The 23516-nt window shown below is 34.1% G+C and overlaps 2 protein-coding genes across 2 annotated transcripts; both read left to right on the forward strand.

Moving 5' to 3' along the window:
* The first annotated feature begins 929 nt into the window (after positions 1-929).
* On the forward strand, positions 930-18409 carry LOC128193094 (mucin-2-like). Its single transcript, XM_052866342.1, has 21 exons — positions 930-1078; positions 6787-6983; positions 8338-8427; positions 8572-8704; positions 9513-9627; positions 9885-9978; positions 10414-10491; positions 11454-11605; positions 11720-11757; positions 12264-12369; positions 12488-12652; positions 12755-12902; positions 13167-13283; positions 13549-13753; positions 13904-14223; positions 14346-14493; positions 15055-15173; positions 15316-15466; positions 15563-15984; positions 16502-16652; positions 16738-18409. The coding sequence occupies exons 1-21, from the start codon at positions 994-996 to the stop codon at positions 18072-18074; spliced, it is 4371 nt and encodes a 1456-aa protein (XP_052722302.1). The 5' UTR covers positions 930-993; the 3' UTR covers positions 18075-18409.
* A 2333-nt stretch (positions 18410-20742) lies between these two features.
* Positions 20743-23280, forward strand: LOC128193096 (uncharacterized). The gene is made up of 5 exons (XM_052866347.1): positions 20743-20856; positions 20984-21097; positions 21671-21798; positions 22087-22156; positions 22384-23280. Exons 2-5 carry the CDS (start codon positions 21008-21010, stop codon positions 22408-22410), a joined length of 315 nt encoding a protein of 104 aa, XP_052722307.1. The 5' UTR covers positions 20743-20856; positions 20984-21007; the 3' UTR covers positions 22411-23280.
* Positions 23281-23516: the final 236 nt, after the last annotated feature.

Raw genomic sequence — 23516 nt, forward strand, 5'->3', positions numbered from 1 at the left:
ATCTAAATTTAGCATTCATGTAAAGTTACCCTTTTCACCAAGTTCTGATTATTGTGCAATGTGGTTGATTAAAAACTAAGACGGTTTTTACGGAGCATTTTATTAATTAGCACATTCAAATATCGAAATATTTACTTTATTTAACTTTATTTAACAACAGTTTGTTCATAAAATGGATCAATAAACGAACAAATTCGGTCTTTTTAATCCTACACAAAGAAGGGCGTTTTACTTTAGGATGAAACACGATATTTTGATTTGACTATTTTTTCTTCTGAATAAATTTCAATTCTAGATTCACCAAGAAAAACAAACTGTATATTTTTTTTAATGTGTGTACAGAGCTAATTTATTGCAAAATATTCTAATTTAAAAACCAGTGTACAAAAATCACAACAGTGTAGTGCATGCAATATGTACTGGTAGATATCATATGATGTCGTATGTTCCATCTACAAGAAAGTTATCAATATACATGTACCAAATGCAATATACATGTACCTATTGGTACAATGATTTTTTGGAAAGTGGCCTTGGTTTTCAATAACTTATATCCTGTGATTGTATCAAAAGATCTCTGTTAAATTAAAATGATACAAGAATTAATCAAGTTTAAGAACATTTTTTAATAAAATCATATTTTTCATTTTTACAATTTGAACTATACAAGAATACTTTATGTTCCTTGAAATTTTTTTCTCAAATTTTAAATCACGCAACTGTTTTAAAAAACATTCCAAATCAATTGCAAATTAATGCAAAGTTGTAACTATTTTTCAATGAAAAATACATTAAAAATGTAAAGGCCAAAAACCAATCAACAATTCTCTTTGATTTGATTCATAGGAATGATCGGAACACTTTGTTAAAGTCAAGCGATACATTTAAAACGTCAATAGTTCCTGTTTGTTGTAAGAATAGGCTTTAAACGTTCAAGCGTTATAAGACTTTGGTCATTTAATAAACGAGGAGGTATACTACTGACACAGTAGCATGTATCTCCGAATTCTATGTTTGTCTCTCTGTGTAGGGGCCATCTGCACAGCTATCAAATTAGATGAAAGTTTTGTCTACGAAGGTAAGTCAATTTATACGATGAAAACCTTAAAAATGTTCATAAAATCTTGTTGAATATGGTAAAATCTTTAACACTTTTAACAATAGATCAGAATATTTTGTGTATTAAATCACGAAAGTTGCATGTAAGTCTATAAGAACTTTAAGGAAAGATAAATGGTTCTACATGCTGTAATAATTTGCTCATCTATACGAATGTCATTCGAAAAACCTATGTACATGATATACCTACGGACATACCACTGTCTCGTGAATAATTCCAGTCTTTTTTGGCATCGAACATTAACGTGTTAAAATCTAAAACATTGCGAAAGGAGTGAGAAATTGAGGGGTCTATTTAGACATTTTTGATACCAAGGGAAAAAAAAGCTTTGTCATTTTGAATTTTGAAATCCTAATCAGTTCTTCCATGCTTAGGAAATTTTGCTTGAAAAATGTCATTTTGAGATATAACGAAAACCCTTAGACCCCAATAAATCCTTCATTAAAGTTGCTGAACCTAATTCTTGATATCATTAAACAGGTTTCTGTGTTTGCAACATTCTTTTGGTTTTCAAGTCATCTCAAAATGTTTCTTAGTCTTCAGATGAATGCAACAATCAGTTTTACATGTAGGAGCTAGTCCGTATCTCCCTAATGGTGGTCGCTATAAAAGTTTTGAAGATAGCATATTGTTATTGTCATTTTTTCATTGTTCGTTGAAAACGGAATACCTCAATTTTGGACTAAGTGCGGTTTTATGCAATTTTTGCCCCCCAAAATCAAAGTTCTAGAAAGAACTTTAAAATAAGATGAAAGATAGTTAAAATCATATTGGAAATAAAGGTGAAAAAGGTTATCACCACAGTGACGTCATAATGTAGAAATGACGTCATGAATATTGCATTATTTTGATAAATTCATGTTTTGTGGCAAAATATGGGTGTTTTCCGATGATTTTTTGACTGGGAAACAACGAGCGCAGGCTTGCTCAAGTACCATTTTTTAGTATGATATGTATAACTATCTGAAGAAAAACATATGTTAAAATCGCACTTGAGCAGACCTGCGCTCTATACTTCCGAATGCAAAATATAGAGCAAAAATGAGAATATCTTCATTTGTTTGCAAATTTGCGGGAATTAGGTCATTTAGGTGACGTCATAGTTAAACAACGAGTGAGCAATGATGACTAAAATGAAGATTAAAGTTATAGGTATCCTTTTTACAATAATTTGTGAAGATTTCATTTTTATACGATACTATTTAAAAATTGGTTGAAATCGGGGGCAGATATTTGACCATACCGCACATAATCCTTAAAAGTATATTATATACTAGTAATTATGCAATTTAATAAATTATATCATTTTTATAGGATATTCACCAGGTTCGTTTGGCTTACACGTGGCTTTATATTCTTTAAAATTAGTGCCCATACATGAGTAATATTGCATTTGAATTTACACGGCTTTATAGGCAACTTCTTTCGCGGGTAGGTAAGAATGGTTTAAAAACTTTCTGTTAGTGCAGTATATTGAAACATCGAACTACAGCTTACTATCGCCGATTTAAAAGTTTAAGTATAATTTATACGCATATCCTTCGTTTCTTGAGGCCTACACTGCGTATAGCCATAGTAGTATGTACCGGTAATTCATTCACAATATTGTATCGGAAGCTACGTATATACAATGAAAACCAGGGGGGTGGCGTAGTAAGTTTTGGAACTTGTGCCCAATCCCATTGTGTTTTTGCAAAAAAAAAAAAAAATGTTCAAATCTTTGAAAAACTCAGCAAACCTGCATTAAGTGCAGTTGAAGTCTCACTGAAAAAAATCAATGATTAGAATCTGTAACAAAAACAGTACTTTCTGTGACGTCATTCTCCAATAGACCCTTGTTAAATAATAATCAAATATAAAAATTCTTAATCTTGATCGATAAAACAAATAAGTTATTGAATGTGACTATAAATAAACTTCCTTTTATGACATGATTTAACAAGCGTGTGGAACTTTCATTGTAATACAGCACGCGCAAGAAGTACAGTCTTACGTGCTTTGAAAAAGATACTACATGTACAATATTTATGAACGGAGGTAGAACAGAGCGGTTTTCAGTAGTACAAAAAAATGACCTATGTTCCTTACAGAAAGTTTGCGCTTATGAATACATGTATACTTTTAAAATGATTTTCTTTCAAATAATGTTGAACAGAAAATACGTTTAGATTAATGGATATAGAAGAATGAATAAAAAAGTATCTTTGACTCTAACACAATTAACTTACGTTTATGATATATCCGTACACAGTATATGACTCGGTTTTTTTTTAAAAGATCCTTTCTGATGCTAGTAGTTACTGATAAGTACTCTAAATCCGTTCTCCATTTTCTTTTTAGCCTGTGTGTATTTTTGTATCAATTTTTCTTAATTTGAAAAAAAAATAGATAAATAATTTAAAAAAACAAAATTATTATTAAATGAACTTATTAACAATTTTAAGATATTTATCGAGATAAACATATTTACAAAATATGATATGAAAATATGTATTGAAGCACCTGACGACATTTTGACTAATGTTTGACCGAACTTCCACTAGAATACCAATTTTGATTTAATTTTACTGTATGAAATACATTATGAACTATTTTATTAATCATATTTCTATTCTTTGACCTCTGTTTTGTTGTTTTTTATAAATTATAATTTCCAACTAAACATGAGGAATCAATGTTTGCGCAGAATGGTGAAAAGTGTCCCTTGCAGTTTTCTGACAGTTAATTATTAAATTACTAAATGCATCTGAAATTACAACAAACATTTTGCGCTATCAATTTCATATTTCTGGCGATTGGATACAAGACTGTGAAATCATTATAAAGTACTCCTGTAAAAAAAGTGTGTGGCGGATATTGCAAAAATGACGTGCAGTGTGGCTTTGTTTCAAGTTGTTGTTTGCCATACAAACATTACATAAATTTGACACAAAATCTAAATCTTTAAAAGACACACTTTCAGTTAATTTACTTTATGTCCTAATGTTTTAAACGCGACAATGAAGTTCGATTTGGTGTTAAAATAACTACAAATAGGTTTCGAATAAGAAATACACATAGCGACGTGACGTTCTTTTTAACTAAACGGCCCTGATTAAACACACGCTGTTGTATACACAGGAAACAGAAATGAAATTAATATTGACATTTGAAATGACCTTTCGATCCGACAATGAATTGCCCCCATTTCTTCTCTCTCTTCACCGAACAAATATTGAGATTTTGACATTGATTATTTCCAAGACACCTCGATAAATTGTCTCAGATTTTTTAATGTTCTGTTGGTTCTTTTGAGTGTATGTTTTTATTATCTGTTTCTTTGACTAGCAGTTTTCCTCTGTGATTTGATGTAATCAAGAGTAAGCTATTGTACGTCACATTGAAATAAGTGCCAAGACTGAGTGCGCAGACGTGACGAAACGTTCAAGGTCATTATATGAGAAATCATCTCAACCTTAATCTCAAAATTTTAAATGGGTATACGTCTTTTAAGTTACCTTATTATCTTTATTTGGATATATCATTATACATTTGAAATGGAGATGAGTGCAGAGAATTCCATCTAATTTTAATTTAAACTTGAGTCATTTAACGAAAGAAGTATTATTAGTTTGAAGTAATTTCAGACACCGGTATCTAAAATTCAAACAGTTTCTTGGTATAGGGGCATTTGCTGCATTGCATTTTCAAGCCCTTTTAAAACATTATTGAGAATTACATATCATTATCAGTTTATCTGCATGGTAAAGGATCCAAAGGAAATCAAAGTACTAGAATAGCTGATAATTCAGTCAGATGTCGTCCCAAAAACGTCAGCCACGTTTTCTCCCAGTTAACATTTTTTTTCTTCAAAATTTGCATGCAAGAAAGTAAATTAAGATGGAGTTGCCCCCCCTTTTTGGGAACATGTTAAAAATTGAATTGAAAGGAAGGGCATTTACAGTTAAATTGATGTAATATGAAGTTATGCTCTCTTCCCCTCCCCATCTCACCCCATCGGATTAGGATTTTCATGATTGTGAGAAGTTGCCTTCCCCTTCGCATCGGTTGACAACGGTTTTCTGGGGGTGTCAATTTCAACTGTTACCCTCCGAGACAGGCACTATTTTTTTAATGTAACATCCCACCGAAAGTCAAAGTTCTTGATAAAATGGCCCTACATGTAAGTTTTGGTTATTTTTTAATTGAATAAGGATGTGGCGCTATCTTTGTCTCAAACATGACACACGATCGATGCCAGGGCGACGTCTCATACTTTTCCTGCAGAGTTTAGAGATTTTTTTTGTCAAAAAGACCCGAGAAATTGCATTTGGCGACGACCTTGTTCATTTCCGTTTACTTTAGACAAAATATGGTGACTGAAACGTTCTGTTTGTTGTGCTTCATTAAATTACATGTTTTATTATTAGACGTTAGGTTTTGGTACTCGTCGTAAATTATAAACTTTATTTCGCCTCACCCCAACAAACTAGCGTGCATGTAGACGACCTTTACAGTTAAAGCTTTATCAGTATTTCAGAACATATATAATTTCTTTTTAGTTTACTTCATTGCGATGTATTATTTTCTTTATACAAGTTGTAGTTACTGTTTTGCACTCGTCACCGCCGTTCGTCCAATTAACATAGGATAAACCAAAATATATATTCAATAATTATTACATAAACCCTTTTAGATTTCATCAAAAAATTCTTACTAACAAAAAGTCCCCAAAACGAACAATCTAGCAAATTCAAAGTTGACCGGTCTGCTGGTCCAACAAATAACAAGTGAAAAGCTGTCAGTAAGACAGCAAACAGGGTTTTCTTTTATGTAAACTGTATCCATAATCCATGTCAACCCTGAATTGATAAACACTACCTACCTTATCCAGTGAAATGGAGTACCCTATATGCAATATTTTGCCCAAAAAATAACCAAGTTCAAAAGCTGGTATTTTTTCGTAAATTATCAGAAATCAAAATCTTAGCAATATGCACACCTCTGATATATACTCAATTGATCTGTAAAAGAACAACTTCCTATCTTGAAAACTGTAGGAGGAGTTATCCGTACAATGAGGGTACCCTATATGCAATATTTTGCCAAAAAAATAACCAAGTTCAAAAGCTGGTATTTATTTCATAAATTATCAGAAATCAAAATCCTAGCAATATGCACACCTCTGATACACGTACAATTGATCTGCAAAAGAACAACTTAAGCTTCCTATCTTGAAAACTGTAGGAGGAGTTATCCGTACAATAAGGGTACCTGTTTGGCAGCCGCCCGCCCGCCATTTTCACCATTTTAATAACCGGATTTTTCCGTTGGAAAACCCGGTTAAAAACTGAAAAAAACAGTTACGTCACAACTAATTGATATATTCGTCCGATCTCAGTGGAACGGAAATAGCCGAAGATCTGTCCAATCAGTTTCTACTTGACTCTTTTGTGAAGGATATAACAAAACAAATGTTGACTGATATTCGGACAGGATATGATAAGTTGAACCTACAGACAGAAATGTTGCCCTCGGCCTTCGCCAACATTTATGTCTTCGAGTCTAACAAATTATATTTTGCCCTCATACCCAGTTCAAAAAATCTTCTTATCTGTGATTTCCATTGCTAGCTGGGCTAGGTTCCTGATAATCTTAATTGTAGTACCTATGTTGGTTGTTTTCAGAACAAGTGGAGATACACGATGCACACCGACTCAGACGAGACGTGGAGAAGTACCCAGTCGAGAAAGAATTCGTCTTCACATACAAAAACCAGGGCCATCATTTACGGCTAAAACGAAACGCTGACGTTGATATAAAAACCCCGGTGTATGTGGTACGAAACGGGAAGATCGAACGCCAAAGTATACCCAACAAAAAGGTACAACTCTCAAGCTAACGACATATTACGAAAAATATGTGGGTTAATTCATTGCGTATTCTCTAACATATATATTCATATAAATTAGCTTCATATTAACAAAGTCGATATGACCAAACGGTTTCGAGTTTCAAAATATTATAATGTCAACATTTGAAATTTCATACAAATATTTTGAGGTCCCTGTTTCTCATTTCCGTTTTAAGTGTACTCCAAAATATTTTTTAAAGAGTCAATTCTGCTTAATAGCTATATGTGTGTCAAAACTCAATTCTAATTTGTCAGAATAGCAACAGCGTTACGTCATTATTAAGTGGAATCAATATCTGAAGTATTTTGCTTACTTTAAGTACGCGTCATTTACCCTGAGAAAACAAGGAAAGAAATGAAACTTGAAGTATCTGTGCCAAAGAATTTGAAAAATATTACTTAAAGCACGTTGAGTTCATTGTGTTTCTTTGATTCGAGGCGTTTTAATAAAATCGGGAGAATGAAACTATGGACAAAGCAGTTATGGTGTACTGGCAATTTTCAACGTGATATAGCAATTTATCGAAATATTGATAGATTATATAACAAGATGAATTACATTTTTAAGCTCTATAATATATTTTTAAAAATTGAAAAAAAAACCTCATATCTAAAGTACATGTGTTCCTACAGAACACAAAAAACTGTGAACAAAGCAGTTATGGTGCACTGATGATTTTCAACGTGATATAGCAATAAGAATTCATCGAAATATTGATAGATTATATAACAAGTTTAATGGCATCTTCAAGATATATGATATCTTTTAAAAATTTGAAAAAACTCGTATCAAAAGTACACGTTTGCCCCATGGACGCAAAAAACCATGAACAAAGCAGTCATGGTTCACCGATAAGTTTCAATGTGATACAATAAGAATTTGACGAAATAATTAGTGCTTGATTATAAAATAAGATTAATTACATTTTCAAGATATAAGATATTTTTAATAAATTCGAATAAAAAAACCTCATATCTTAAATACAATGTACATGTGTTACCTTAGAACACAGAAAACATTAACCAAAGCATTTATGGTGCACTGATGATTTTCAACGTGATATAACAATAAGGATTTATAGAAATATTAATTGATTATGTAACACGATTAATAACATCTTCAAGATAATTATATACCGGTACTATTTTTAATTAATTAGGAAAAACAACTCATAATCTAAAGTGCATGTTTTGCATATGAACACAATTCCTTCTAAAATCAACTATTTCTGTGTGTGTCTTCTTCAGAAGTTCTAAGATGATATGTTCAAAGCCCGAGTTTCATGTAGGCAATAAAAATAGGAAGTATTTCAATTCGTTTCAGACACCTGTATTTTACCAGGACACAAAGAAAATGGCAGCCATTGCGCTGTATTGTCAACGGAAAATCAAAGGGAGATGTCAACATTCACTGGTGAATTTTTTTTTAATTAAAAAAAAAGGAACATGCATATGAATCCAATTAGTCAGCAGAAGCCGTATTATAACTATACAGTTTTGATTTGGCTTTATTTGTAAGTGTATTTTAAAATATAACTTCGACATTAATCTGACACAGGAGGGAATGTTGATCATAAATGGGACCTATCACGCTATCGAACCCCTTGAGGTCCCCCACCGCAGAAACATACTCCACAGAATCTATCAACCACCCGAAAATATAGACTTTAAGGCGGACTATGTTTTCCCGGGTAAGTACATTTTCCTTCCTCGGCGATTTTTTCTAATCTAAGATTGTAAATTTCAAACGAAAGTTGGGGTGGGTTTTTTTTTTAAAATAAATATTATTTCTAACACATTGATCAATTTAATTGTACCCAAATATTCGTGTATTTTGCCAACAGTTAAAAATATTATGTAAGAACTATATATACAATGTAAGTATCGTGTCGATCTAAAAACGCATCGTACCACCTATCCGCTGCATTCCATTAAATTTTAAAAGGTCTAGAATTTTAAAATGCAAACTTATTAGTAGAAAGCAGCATTTTAGGTGATAATGGCATTTTAAACAGTAACTGCATGTCGCACAAAGTTCCGTTTAAGCTGATAATTGCATTATGCAAGCGGTTTTTATTTTGGTTGTATTTAAAAGATTTTCTCAAAAATTGAGTGGTAGAAATTAAAACAAATGCCTTAACCACTCACATCCTTCTCCGTATAAGATTGTAAACATTGTAAATTCCCTCTTTAAAAACTTATTTTTAAAAATCTTATTTAATTTATTCTGATTTTTCTAGTGAATATGATAGTTTTGATAAATTCATTCACCAGACTCCTCAAACAATATCTACCCCCCCCCCCCAATTTTTAAATTAATATCGGCTGGTCTGTAAAACAACTAATAAAAAAGTGGTGTAAAACCTAAACTTCGTCAAACCGTCTCAAGCAAAAAATATTGTAGTAGAAAGTTTCAAGATCTGTTAATAACTATTTTGTCTGGATACAAACAATAATGTTAATCTAATATTTTAAAAAAAAGAAATATTTTCATGTCAGAGGGAGGCAAACGTCCAAAGCAGTTCAACCATACTGGGACCCAGCGATCCAAGCGTTATGTTGGAGAGTTAAAGGTGGAGCTGTTGGCGGTCACTGATTACCCGGTGTATGATTTGTAAGTAACTAGCGACTTGTAAAAGACGTGTACATGTAGATTCGAGTAAGATCTCTTCATGAAATACTTTGAAGCTATCGACAGTATGTATTACAATTATTACTGCTGTGTCAAATTTTTTCCATGAATGGTATTTTTAGTTTTATCATCAATTACCAATGATTGGCGAAGAAGTTTTTTAAGTAAGACCAATCCTTCAATAAATAATGTTGTTGTATTTTATATATAAACATGTTAAACATTTATATTAATCGTAGCTGGTACCAGAGAAGCACGCAATCAACACCTGCCGCGAAAGACACCGAGGCCAAAGAAAAAATACGCGAATTTTACGCATTTGCTACCAATGCAGTATGTATTAATAAATACTGTAATAAGAGTTGTTTTCGCCCCATGTTATTTTCGCCCTGTTTCACTTGCAAACGGTTTCACCCCATCTTGACAAATTAAAGTTGTGAATAAAGAAAGATAGTTTGAAACATAGAAATTCGGCTGCTGACAAATGGGCGAAAGGGGCGAAAATAAAATGGGGGCGAATATTCCCTGTATACAGTATATATTAAAAAAATATTAGTATTCTCAACGAACAGAAAATTTGATTCCATTGAATTGTTATTTTGTAATAGATTTGTTGGTGTAATTCCTCTCTAAAATATCACCGACATAGTACGTTACATACTTTTAAATATTGGAATGTGAAAGTTACATTAATCATGTGATATTTTAAAAGCTTTTGATTCAGTTTTTGATATAATTATATATTTTTTATTTGAATTTATTGCGCAGATTGATGTTCGGTACCAGTCCATTGCCGGTGTGACGTTCAGCATCAAAATAGTTTTTGCGGGTATTGTGATAGCCGATGTAAGTATATACTTTAACACTGTGACGGAACTTTTATTATATGCTCTGTAATTTTAATTACAATTTTATCCAAAACCGGATGTTTACGTGTTTACATTTAGTGATGACAATCCCGTATGTGGTTAATAAAACTTAAAAATTTATTACATAAAAGTTAAAACTGAATGTAAGCTTTCGTGTTTTATAGATACTCTGCAAATATTTTTTATATCGTTAGCATTAAAAGAAATTGTTCACAAAATAAATGTGACCGTTTTGATCCGTGTAACAACATTTAATCAAGGAACCAGCGATTGTACGCTTATTTAAACAATCCTATTACTTCGCGTACTAAATTAAACTAAGATTAAATCTTCTCAGTTGAGCTTAAATTGCATTGGGTTATAATATTTAGAAAGTTTTAAATTTCAAACAATCTTTATAGACTCTACAATTTAATTACAGTTTTATGCAACAACCGGATGTTTACATTATGATGGCAATCCCGTGTTTGGTTAATAAAACATTTAAGTTTATTACAATAAAGCTGAAACTAGCTTTGAATATCAGATTCATGCATCTTCACAAGCCAAGGGTTAACTTTACGGTCCACTCAGCTCGAGGATCGTAAACCCTTGGCTTGCGAAGATGGTTTTCATGATGTATGTTAGATAGCTACTTTACAAATATTTTAATAACTTTATACATGTCTTTAAGAGAAATTACCAACGCAACTTCCAGTTACTGTGCGTATACGTACTAACCGATTTACACTTCTCTGTTGTCCTGAAATTAAGTTATATTTATATGCAATATTACAGATGAATTCAAATTTCAAACAAATAAATAATAATTTACATATTTTATGGTTTCTACTTGTGTCGTGTCAGAAAAATAAACTGAGTTTAAAAGTCATTATAATTAATCAACAGCTACATATATTTAGTAATATCAAAATGAATGTGTATTTGTTCATACATCAGGATCCAACTGTTTCCACGTGGACGGAGTCAATAAAGGTTGGTGCTTCCGGACGAGATCAGGTGGATTCGAACGGCGCTCTCGTTAACTTCCGGACCTGGCTCTCAAGTGGCATTTCTCTTCCGGGTCATGACCACGCTATGCTATTCACGGGGTAACTTTAGCAGGACATAAATGCTCAATTTGTGAGATTTTCACATGACTTGCTAATAAAATCAACACAATTTTATCTTTTTCGACATGAATATATATTTTTACTTGATTGTAGATATGATTTGACAAGTGGGGGAAGCACCAGTAATGCCGGTATGGAACATTTTCTTTATAATCTTTAGAAATTAAAAGAGAATACAATAAAACTTAATACAGTTGTACAGTATTTTTTGTTTATTTTTTAAGAGATATATTATACAAATATTGACTGTGTTTTCGGGCAACATTGATTATCGAGGGACGAAATATTGCCCGACGCGAAGCGGAGGGCAATATTTTCGTCCCAAGGGGGCTAATATAATCAATGTTGCCCGAAAACACAGTCAACATTTGTTTTGTTATATGAAGAAACAAACCAAAATTTAAGAAAGTAATTGAAAACAGATCGCCGTAATTTTCTCAGCTCAACAAAAATTTCGCGAATTCAATTTTGTGCGAAGTTCATTTCCAAAATATCCTAAGCATCAAACGGTCACTGGTGCTATTCTACCGTAAGAATTAACATAAACTTGTTCTACCTGATTTTACTTCACAGTATATCGCAAATCCTTATATATATCCGTTGTGATAGCAAAATGATATTTTTTATATGTGTAAAGGTCTGGCGTGGGTCGGCGCTACGTGTACTTCCAGTAGCAACTCTATTACAGAGGATCATTTCGATGCCATTATTGCGACAGTTGCCGCTCATGAGCTTGGACACAAGTGAGTTAGGTTTTTCTTATAGATTACTGGAATGCTAGAAATAATTCATTTTCAACTTTGATTAAGAAATTATGTTTTAGAAGCATCGAATTCATTGAACTTTTTTGCAATAATACAGCTTAGGAGCATTACACGATGGCGACGGTAATGCTTGCTTAGCAGACGACAAGTACACGATGTCGCCTAGCAGCGGTGGGGTCACTGACTCACGTGCCATCAACCACTGGTCGTTTTCCTCCTGTTCCGTCAGCTATTTTGAACAATACATCGCAGACCTTGACAGGTATATGATGAAAATTTACCTAACTAACTGTTATATTGCCAATTGAAACGCATCTTAAATATACAAGATTTACTGATGACCAGTAAATATTGTTTTCAATAGTGGTGGCAACAACTGTATGGCGACCCTGACGGCTGGTCACGACCCGACCGCCCTGGACAGCTATCTGACGACCCTAGCGGGGCAGGTCTACTCCATCGACGAACAGTGCCGAATCAAGAAAGACAATTCCAGTTCATTCTTTTGCAGAGTGCGTCAATAAAAAAAAAAGAAAATAAAAGCTCACAATCTCAGATATTTCTCAAAGATTGTACTATGAATTTAAATCCCTGTTTATACATTGTATACGAACATGTAATCCTTTCAGTAAGGTAAAACTTTGAATAATTTGACTTATTTCACAATACAATAACAAACAAAAAAACTCTTACAATTTCATTTTGATGATTGATGATGGGGTTTAGCATTTTAGAATTCGAAAACATTTATAATACTTTTCTATTTGATTCTTAAGAACTTCATATCGGACCCTGCAGCGGTGTGTGCTTTTATGTATTGTTCTATCCCTGACGGAAGCGGATATTGCTCCACTGCGGTACCATGGGAAGGAACAACATGTGGGAACCAAAAGGTGCGTGAGTGTGTCTCCGACCCAGTTTTTACCCCGAGTTAGGCTTTACACTTGGTATGAGTCTGGGGAGAATATATGTGTCAGATCTGTGGCTACTGAGAGGGTTAGGGATTTCAAATCTTGATTTTTAACTAAAAGTCTAGGTTAATTAAAGTTATGCAGAATTTGACAGAAACCCTTTTAAAAAATACTGAGAATTTATTTTGAGAGTTATCTCTCTTGTCAGTGTTTCGATGTACTTTAATTACTTTGTGATTCGATGCAGTGGTGTGTCGCTGGCCAGTGTGTGGCTGACTCCCGCGCAGCTTCAGTTCCCGACAGCTGTGTGTTCGGGGATACCCCAGGAGTCATCAGTAATGGCATGGACTGTGCGACGCTTATATCCAGTTTCCCGGGATATTGCTATCAATCGTTTTACCAAGGGAAATGCTGCGGATCATGTGCAGCTGCCTACATATCATATATTCCAGGTATATGGTACTCATGCAGTCATTATGCTTAACTCTGGCGATTTATGTATTGCTCATAGTTTAACTGCGATATTTAGAATGAAATGATGAAATGACAATTTAAATGTAACTTGCATATGTAAAATAGTAATACTGCAGATTTTATTCCAGGATGTGAGTATGGCGACCACAATACTGGATGCGTGGCTTCTTCTTGTCCGTATTACTCTGCAGCAACTTTGAGCAGCGGATGTTGTGGCACCTGCTACACAGGAACAACTCCGCAACCAGCAACAACCACTGTTGGTCCAACTACCACCGCCGGGCCAACAACCACCGCCGGGCCGACTACCACACAGGATCCATCCCTGACAACCACCTCGACATCCGCTCCGTCAACACCACATCCAACCACCACCATGGCGCCAACAACGTCAGCTCCTACTACGTCAGGGCCTGCGTCATCACAAGCAATAACTACAACAACCCCCGTAAGTTTTCTCTCTGTTATGTATGATCCTAAAAGCTTAGTACATGTAGATCTGTGTACGTTGTCAGGCCTATAAAATGATGAAACCATTGTTTTCACTTGTGATTGTCTTCTAACTGACAGGCGCCCTGCTCGGGGGACAGTACCAGCGTCACCATTGGGGGCAACAACTGTTCGGTTGCCATTGCTAATGCGCCGCACAATTGTTATGACTCTACAATTTACGGATATTGCTGCGCCTCTTGTGCCTCTGTTTACACAGGAGTAGCAGGTGAATGCACTTTACTATTTAATTTCCTATATAAAGTGAGGACGTTTTGTGTTACATAATCAGACTTATGTAAACCAAGGCATTAGACATTTCCATAGCTAGGACTATGGTGTCCTTCCTCACAGCTTGGTGGGTGGAAAAAAATTCTTTAATTTTAAATACATGTAATAATGAATTATACATGTATTTATTTTATCCTCACCAATTTACTATGTATTTGAAAATACATATACGTAGAAATAGAATGCAAGTGCATTGTACCTTTTACTTACATCTATAAACTTTAAGGTGTGTTGATTATTACAACGTGACTTTTTTCGCTATTGTAAAATACTCCTGGCGTAAAGTTGATATGGAAGGACGTTGTTGTCCAACCTTACGTGGCTCAGGAAACTGACGTTAGTTCCAGATTTTGAATCAGAGCAGTAATATCACTTCGCTATCAAAATATTCAAACAAAGCATAAAACTTGTTTGACTAACTATTTGATAAATGTTGCCAAGCAGTCGTTTTAAGTATACAGAAACAGTATGAGATTTGACGAACTCTCCTTGGTTTCAGGCTGTGAGTATGGAGACAGAGGGACCACCTGTGATGCGGCCACCTGTCCTTATTACGACACTCATTCCCGGGATGTTGTTTGCTGTGGAACCTGCGCAGTTGCCACTACCCCTACCCCGGTACTCTTGAAAAGGAGAAACCAACAGATTTTCCGAATGATTTTTTCTTTAATTATTATAAATATTCGTCATAATTTAGACTTTAAGGAGAAAGATCATGTTCTTATGATTTTTTTAAACACAAAGTCAATACATATTTCAGGGATCTTGTCCAAACGGAGATAATCCTTACTACACAGTCAATGGAATGAACTGTTCCGCGGCTGCTGCCTCTCAGAGCTGGGTGTGCTATGATACCGCTATTCACGACAACTGCTGTGGATCATGTCCATTATATAACAACGGAATAACGGGTAAATTGTATATATGTATACCATACAGCTACTGTATATTCTCTTTGTATATACACTGACCAAATACATGCATATATTTCTCCTTTGTTTCTGTAGGCTGTGAATTTGGAGACAGGAGTTCAACCTGTGACGTGGCAAATTGTCCGTATTATGACGCCAATTCCCGTGACGTAGTATGTTGTTACACGTGCAATCCTCCTACAACAGCTTCTCCTACCACAACAACTACCACAACCACTCCAGTTCCTACCACAACAACTACCACAACCACTCCCGTTCCTACCACAACTGCAGCTCCTACCACAACAACAACCACCACTCCAGTTCCTACCACAACAACAACCACCACTCCAGTTCCTACCACAACAACAACCACCACTACTCCAGTTCCTACCACAACAACTACCACCACTACTCCAGTTCCCACCACAACAACCACCACCACTACTCCAGTTCCTACCACAACCACAATACCGTTGGGTCCAACGTCTACTTCAGATTTAACTACACCAACCACGGTTAGTGCTAGACAAAATAAAAACAGTAATCATTGGTTGTGCTTTGTTTCATTTGTAAAATAATATTTACTTGTTTCCAACATTTATTATTTCTTGTATGAAAAAAGGGTTTTGAAAAAAATTGCAAGTATCAATAGGAAGTAAATTTTGTGAAAGGAAAGATTACTTTTATGAGGTTTGTAACTGACAGTCTGTGGAAAGTAGGGTTTTAACCTCATATAAGGGGAAGCATATGTTCTGTTATGTCGAGAATCAAAACATTTTACAAAGAAATGCAATAAAAAATATGTTTTGTCCGCCAAGGTTCCGTCTAAATTTTGCTTGTAGCAGCCATAAAGATTAAGACGCAATTATATGGCGCGTTTTATCAAATCTTAAAGCGTCAATTTAGTCCCAGGAGATTTAAAACTATTGTCTGGCTTAACCCAAAAGTACTGATTTTCTGTTTTGCTTTGTAATCCCACGAACAAAAATGGAAAACGTTACCTCAATGTTAATCAATCCTGAAATATTTCAGGGATCTTGTCCAAACGGAGATAATCCATACTTCACGGTGAACGGAATGAACTGTTCCGCGGCTGCTGCCTCTCAGAGCTGGGTGTGCTATGATACCGCTATTCACGACAACTGCTGTGGATCATGTCCATTATATAACAACGGAATCACGGGTATATTGTACATAAAGTATATATTTACACAATATGCGTTCTCATGTAAGCAAACAAATTATACGTCTTCCCTTCCCTTTTGTAGGCTGTGAATTTGGAGACAGGAGTTCAACCTGTGACGGGGCAAATTGTCCATTTTATGACGCTCATTCCCGTGACGTAGTTTGTTGTTACACGTGCAACCCTCCGACAAATGTTTCTCACACCACAACTCCAACATCCATGCCTACAATAACTATAAGCGTTCCTTCATCTACAGATTCTATTACAACTGAAACAATGCCTTCAAGTCCTTCAACTACTTATCCTACAATCCCTCCAAGTCCAAACACTACTTATCCTACATCAACAATGCTTTCAAGTCCTACAACTAATTATCCTACCACAACAATGCCCCCAAGTCCTACCACTACCAATCCTACCACCACAACTTCAGTTCCTATGACAATAACAACCAACATGACTGCATTTCCTACCACTACATCAACCACTTCAGTTCCTAGTACAACATCTCTAGTTCCTTCCACAACAACAGCTACAACTCTAATTCCTACCACAACCACTACTCCAGTTCCTACCACAACAACTACAACCACGACTCCCATTCCTACCACAACAACTACCACCACCACTCCAGTTCCTACCACCACAACCACCACCACAACTCCCATTTCTACCACAACAACTACCACCACCACTCCAGTTCCTACCACCACAACCACCACCACAACTCCAGTTCCTACAACTACAACAACTACTCCAGTTCCTACCACAACAACAACCACAACCACTCCTGTTCCTACTACAACAACTACAACCACAACTCCAGTTCCAACCACAACAACTACAACCACAACTCCAGTTCCAACCACAACAACTACCACCACAACTCCAGTTCCTACCACAACAACTACCACCACAACTCCTGTTCCTACCACAACAACTACCACCACAACTCCTGTTCCTACAACTGCAACAACTACTCCAGTCCCTACTACAACAACTACAACCACAACTCCAGTTCCAACCACAACAACAACCACAACCACTCCAGTCCCTACTTCAACAACTACAACCACAACTCCAGTTCCTACCACAACAACTACCACCACAACTCCAGTTCCTACCACAACAACAACCACAACAACTCCAGTCCCTACTACAACAACTACAACCACAACTCCAGTTCCAACCACAACAACTACCACCACAACTCCAGTTCCTACCACAACAACTACCACCACAACTCCAGTTCCTACAACTACAACTACCACCACTACAACCACCACCACTACGACAACTCAGAATCCTAACCAGGGGCTGGGTAATAATCGCTCCTCTAGAATGTCTGTGTCGTACCAAGCCATTCTGACGTGGTTACTGCTGGTAGCCATTACAAAAACGTTTTTGGATGTTGTTTGATTTGTTCTTGGATTAGCATTTTACAATTTAGACCTTGGAATGTGATAATATTGTAGTGCTTTCAGATATGTTATTTTTATATTATTTATCACTTACTTTTCAATTTACTTCGTTTTGTTGTACTTATACAATTGTTATTTTTTTGTACAACTGCATATTTCTTGTTATTGTTACTTGTTAAACTGTGCCAATATGCATTACATTAATACTGAAATGTAGTGTTTATTGCAACCGCACTCTCTTTGAATATATCCACTAAAAGCCAAAAACTGTCCCAAATTTGTGTCTTTTTGTTAAATTATTGATCTATTTATTAAACGTAGTTGTTGTCTGTATTTATGTATATTCTCTCCAATTTGTCTCACGCGACATGGTCTCCAGAATTCATCAAAAATGCATATATCTTGCTTCCTATGTGTAAGTAAGTAAGTAAGTAATTTATTTATTTATAGTGGCATGTGTATACATTTCCAAGTGTAATATTAACAACAGTCAGCATAGATTAAACACCCGGCCCGTCGGGCTTATATGCCACTTTGAACACATAATACATGAAAAAAGAAAAGAAAATAACTCAGCATCAAGCGGTAAACAAAGATATGATTGAAAATATACATGTATGAGTATAAAATTTTCTTCAGAACCTTCAGTTTGCATAGTTTATATAATACAGTATATGTTTATTTCCTGAACAATAAAGATTGTCTACGTGTAAAAGAATGATATAAGTATTTGGCAACCTGCCGAGGATAATTTGACATAAGAACAATTAGTGCATCTGTATCTGACAAATCTAGTAATTGATTAAACCCAGTATTTTCGAAAAGAATTCTTCTATAGTCGTTATATAAAGGACAATGTAATAAAAAGTGAAATTCGTTTTCTATACTATTTTTACAACAAAAAGTACAAATTCGCTCTTCAACAGGTTATGAATTGCAAAAAGAATGCATATACATGTATATTATTTTTGTTTTGCAATGATCGGTACATGTACATGTACGTAACCAGGCCCGTAAATGAACCACCGAAGAAAAAAAGAAAGAAAAAAGAAAAAATTTCACTACACATCTTGATATAAGTATCTTTTAATTTACATGTATATCATCATAATTACGTAAGTGATCGTTATATGTCGATCATTACGTTTACAAAAAAGGCATACAGTTTCCTTGGAATCTTAGCAATATGAGCTGCAATTTTCATGAAGAATTTTTTTTTTTTACACAATGTTATTTTTTACTAAAATGACAAAAATGTCATGGTTTTTAAATTTCTTTTAGCCAAATTTTTGTTGAAAAAGACCGTTAAGGAGCCTTAATTGGAGCAAAATTGAATTATTGTCCTGTACAAAAATTGATTTGCTATATGTTCCTTAGAAGAGAAATCTTTCTTCTGACAAAAATTAATGATTTTTTCAAACCTTGTTTATCATAAAAGTTTAATTTATATACAGACTTATCATACTACCAGGCTTTTGCAGCAAAATAAAAATCTAAAAAAAAATACAGCTCATATTGCTTATTTTGCACGAAAACATAGCAATAAGAAGTGAATAATAATATTAGCAGTAGGCTAAAAATTTGGCAGTTATTGACATTATAAGCAGTTAGCAGATGACATTTAAATGTAGTATATGAAATATTGAATTACAATTCAGAGGTTTTCAAAGGAAATTAATATAGGACAAATAGGCAATAATTATGTTCATACATCATTTTCAATTTTATTTCGTTGAAAAATTCCTTAATAATATTCATTTTAACATTGAAAATCTGTTCATTCCTTCGTTCCCCAAATATTAAACCTTTTAAAAATATTTCAAAATGTGTAACTTTTTGAATAAAGAAAAACAGTTTAATTTGATATTACACCTTTTAGATTTTAAACAAATATCGGTAGAGAGAAAAATAGGAAATTTAAAACAGTTCAACTTGATGTATACCTTACTTTAACTACAGCTAATTTCAAAAAATTATATCGCACAAATCGGTTATTCAAAACTTACACTTCATACTCCTGTCTGAGCTATTATCTTGTACAGAACATGTCACTGCTCTTTAAGAATTATCTTTTTTTTCCGAGACACCAGCAGTTTTTCCGCCTGTCTGATAAGTCCATAAAGTTAGATTATACATGTACGGGATTTTTTTTTTTTTTTACATTCCTGAATGATATAATATTTCGCAGATCTAGATGGGGGTCGGGGGGGGGGGCGGGGGGGGGGGGCGTCATCCGTCCCGGAAGATTTTGAAAAATGTTTAAACATAAAAATTGTAAAATTGTCGAAAAAATGCCTCGGACCCCCCCCCCCCCCCACCCCCCTTTGGAGATAATTGAAAATTATGCTCCTCCTTCATAAACTGTATGATTAGGGAGGGGTATATTTCTTAAATCAAGTTTCTGTAATTAAAAGGTTTTTTTAACCGGGTGCTCTAAACCCCCCCCCCCCCCCTTTTTTTTCCTTTATTCAATTTGGAAAGCAATGCAAAATTTAATGTGACGTGCTTGTTCAAAATGTAATTGCATTTATTTTAAAAGTTTTGATATTGCCACAATAGAAATGTTAAACAAATGATCAAACTCTATTTGAAAGAAGATCCTACATTTAGAACTTATATACATTTTTAACACCGGCTTACATAGTTATCTCCCCATTACGAGCTCTCCTAGTTTAGAAAACAGATATGCTCTCGTGCTTGGCAACGCGACGCAGTCTGGCTAATCTGGTTTTATCGATTTCCATTCCATAGACGATTTATCAGTCCATCAAATAGATCAGGTATGAAGGAAATTTGACACCATGTATATCTCTGTATGCTCTGTCCAGGATATTAGTTTTTGCTAAATATTTTAAAGGGGAAAAAAGATTTTTAGTTGTGAATAAGGATCATAATTTTCATTTTCAGCCAGTGTCACTTTCTCCTTCAAGTATGGCTTGCTCAGGAATTGCTGAACACAACGAAGCCAGAAGGAAAGCAGGGCGAGCTGAATTGCTGGCATACAGGAAAAAAGAGCTGATGGTAAGTATATATTTAACACTTAATTAAGCTGAGTTTAAAATGAACAGTAAGCTCAGTAAAATAAGTTTTTAACACTGCGTACAATAGCAAAGGTATTCGTTGTCCCATCTTGAGAGAGATAGAAAGTATAAATAGGCAAATCTTGTTGCGTTCATTCATCTTATTCAAGGGACTGACCAGTCTGGAATAATATAAAACTGTTACTATTAGCTAGATTACCTCCTGTTTAAACTGAACCTTTTAATGATAGGAATTGTACAGGTAGATGATTTAATAGACTTGTTCTTGACATGATAGATTAAATATTAGGTTTAAATGTTCATGGTGTAAATGAAAATGTACTGCAAAAACTAGGTTATGCGGTAATTGTGTCTGGCCTAATTGGCCTAATTGATAGGGATTAAACTAGGTATTAAAGATGTTCTGTCAAGCAAATATTATCCAAATGGTTTGACAATCAAATAACTGCATTGCTTCAGCAAGCATGATCCCACACAGACAGCCTAACAATTCAGCTGGTTTTTATAAATTAAAATGTCTGTAGAGTTTTTTTTTCCCTTATAAAAAATTCAGGACAGATTCACAGATAATGATATGAATGGAATTGTCAATGGAAGGGGTACTTATGAGGAAGAAATTTTGAGAAAATCAGGATATCCCTCTGGGGCAAATAGTCCAAATTGTGCTGCCAATGTTGATAGGTAAGACAAGAAGAAATGTATACATATTATTATCAATTTATTACGAGAAAATAAGTATAATTTGCAGGTTTTTAGAACACCAAACTTTGTTAGAATTACTTTACCTGCTTTTTGATTGAGATTATTTCTTTAAAAAGAAATGATTTAATTTATTTATCAGTTAATTTTTATCTCTGAATATTTTTGGATCTATAATTTGATTGTCAACTTGTATCACTGATATAGGTTTACTATCAATTGCAAATTATAGAATGAATGTATAATTAATGTTATAAATTTTCATAACAGACAAAGGCGAGAAATGATACGTCAGCAACAGTTAGTGGAATATTCTGCAAAGCTCCCTAAACGATTCAGTGTGAGTACAATATCAATTGTTTTCACATAAATCATTTCCCTGTGAAACTAAGGAGAGATTTTTTATTAATCATGTTCCTCATAAATGTTAATTTTACAATCAAGGGTATTCAGACCTTCCATTATCGCAAGCATGTGATAAAACTTTTTAAAATTTTCAATTTATTTAAAAGGTTTTTTAAAGATCTACAGAAATACCACATGTTAAATTTGATTTTTCCATTTCAGTCTACGGATTATGTCAGTCAGTGGTAATAAAATCAAGATTCCTTTTATTAACAAAGACTGTATTTTGGCGACAGCGAGAGAAAAGAACACTTAAGTCTACCTTTCATTTCGGAACAGTGATGAAAACGTGTGTTTTAAATTTCAGTGAATTTTGTCAGTTCAATCAATATTGATCACCTCGATGATTGCATAGATAAAGAATATTTACTCCCCTCACAGAATAAAACTTGAACTTGGAACTTTAAATACACAAATTGTATTAGCTTTTATGCAAGCTATTGATCATTGGTGCTTATTGTTTCAAATGTAGAAGAACATGAATTACCAACCAACAGGAAAATGTTTTGGAATTTAACAAACAAAGAAACTTTTTATGTTGTTCAATGTTTGTTTTAGAAACTTTTTGCACATTACTTGGATGTGGACAAATGTGTGATCAATTTAGATAGCTAGTAGTAATATGATCTGTGATACTGATAGACTGTTAATATAAGAATACATGATTTTAAATTGTTAATGCGGAGAAATACATGTTGTTTTTTTAGATATCAAAATGTAGTTTTGTGTTGTTTTGTTGCATCATCAGGAGTACTCATGTTTGTTTTACTGTAGTGATTTGTAGACATTGGTGTGTTCTGGGGTTTTATTTGTTTGCATATATATGATTTGTCAACTGTTTTTCTGGAATGGGAATTACTGCAATCCCTGTCAACTCTTTGCTCTTCACACGTGGAATTCACTATCCAATTGTTTTTTTTTTTTGTTTCACAGTGATATTGCCATGGCAACAGTATTATTAATAATATTTTTCACATATTACTTCGTTATCATATGTATATTTTATACACGATTATTTATTTCTTTACAGTCATACATTAATAAATTCAATAAAAATCACCTGCTACACTTTGAATTTTTGCTTGGAATTTTGTCAAATTTTAAAAAATAACATTGCTCAAAAAGGGTTCTCCACACCCTGTGACTAATACATGTACTTTTTAACATGGAAATTTCATTGCATTGGCATATTTTTTATATCCACATTTGCATGTCTAACTTTGTATCACAGTGAATAATGCATCAGACTACTAAACCAAAGTCCATTTACTTCTTTTACACAAATATATTGAAAA

The sequence above is a fragment of the Crassostrea angulata genome, chromosome 7 (genome assembly GCF_025612915.1).
Source record: "Crassostrea angulata isolate pt1a10 chromosome 7, ASM2561291v2, whole genome shotgun sequence".
NCBI classification, from domain to species: domain Eukaryota; kingdom Metazoa; phylum Mollusca; class Bivalvia; order Ostreida; family Ostreidae; genus Magallana; species Magallana angulata.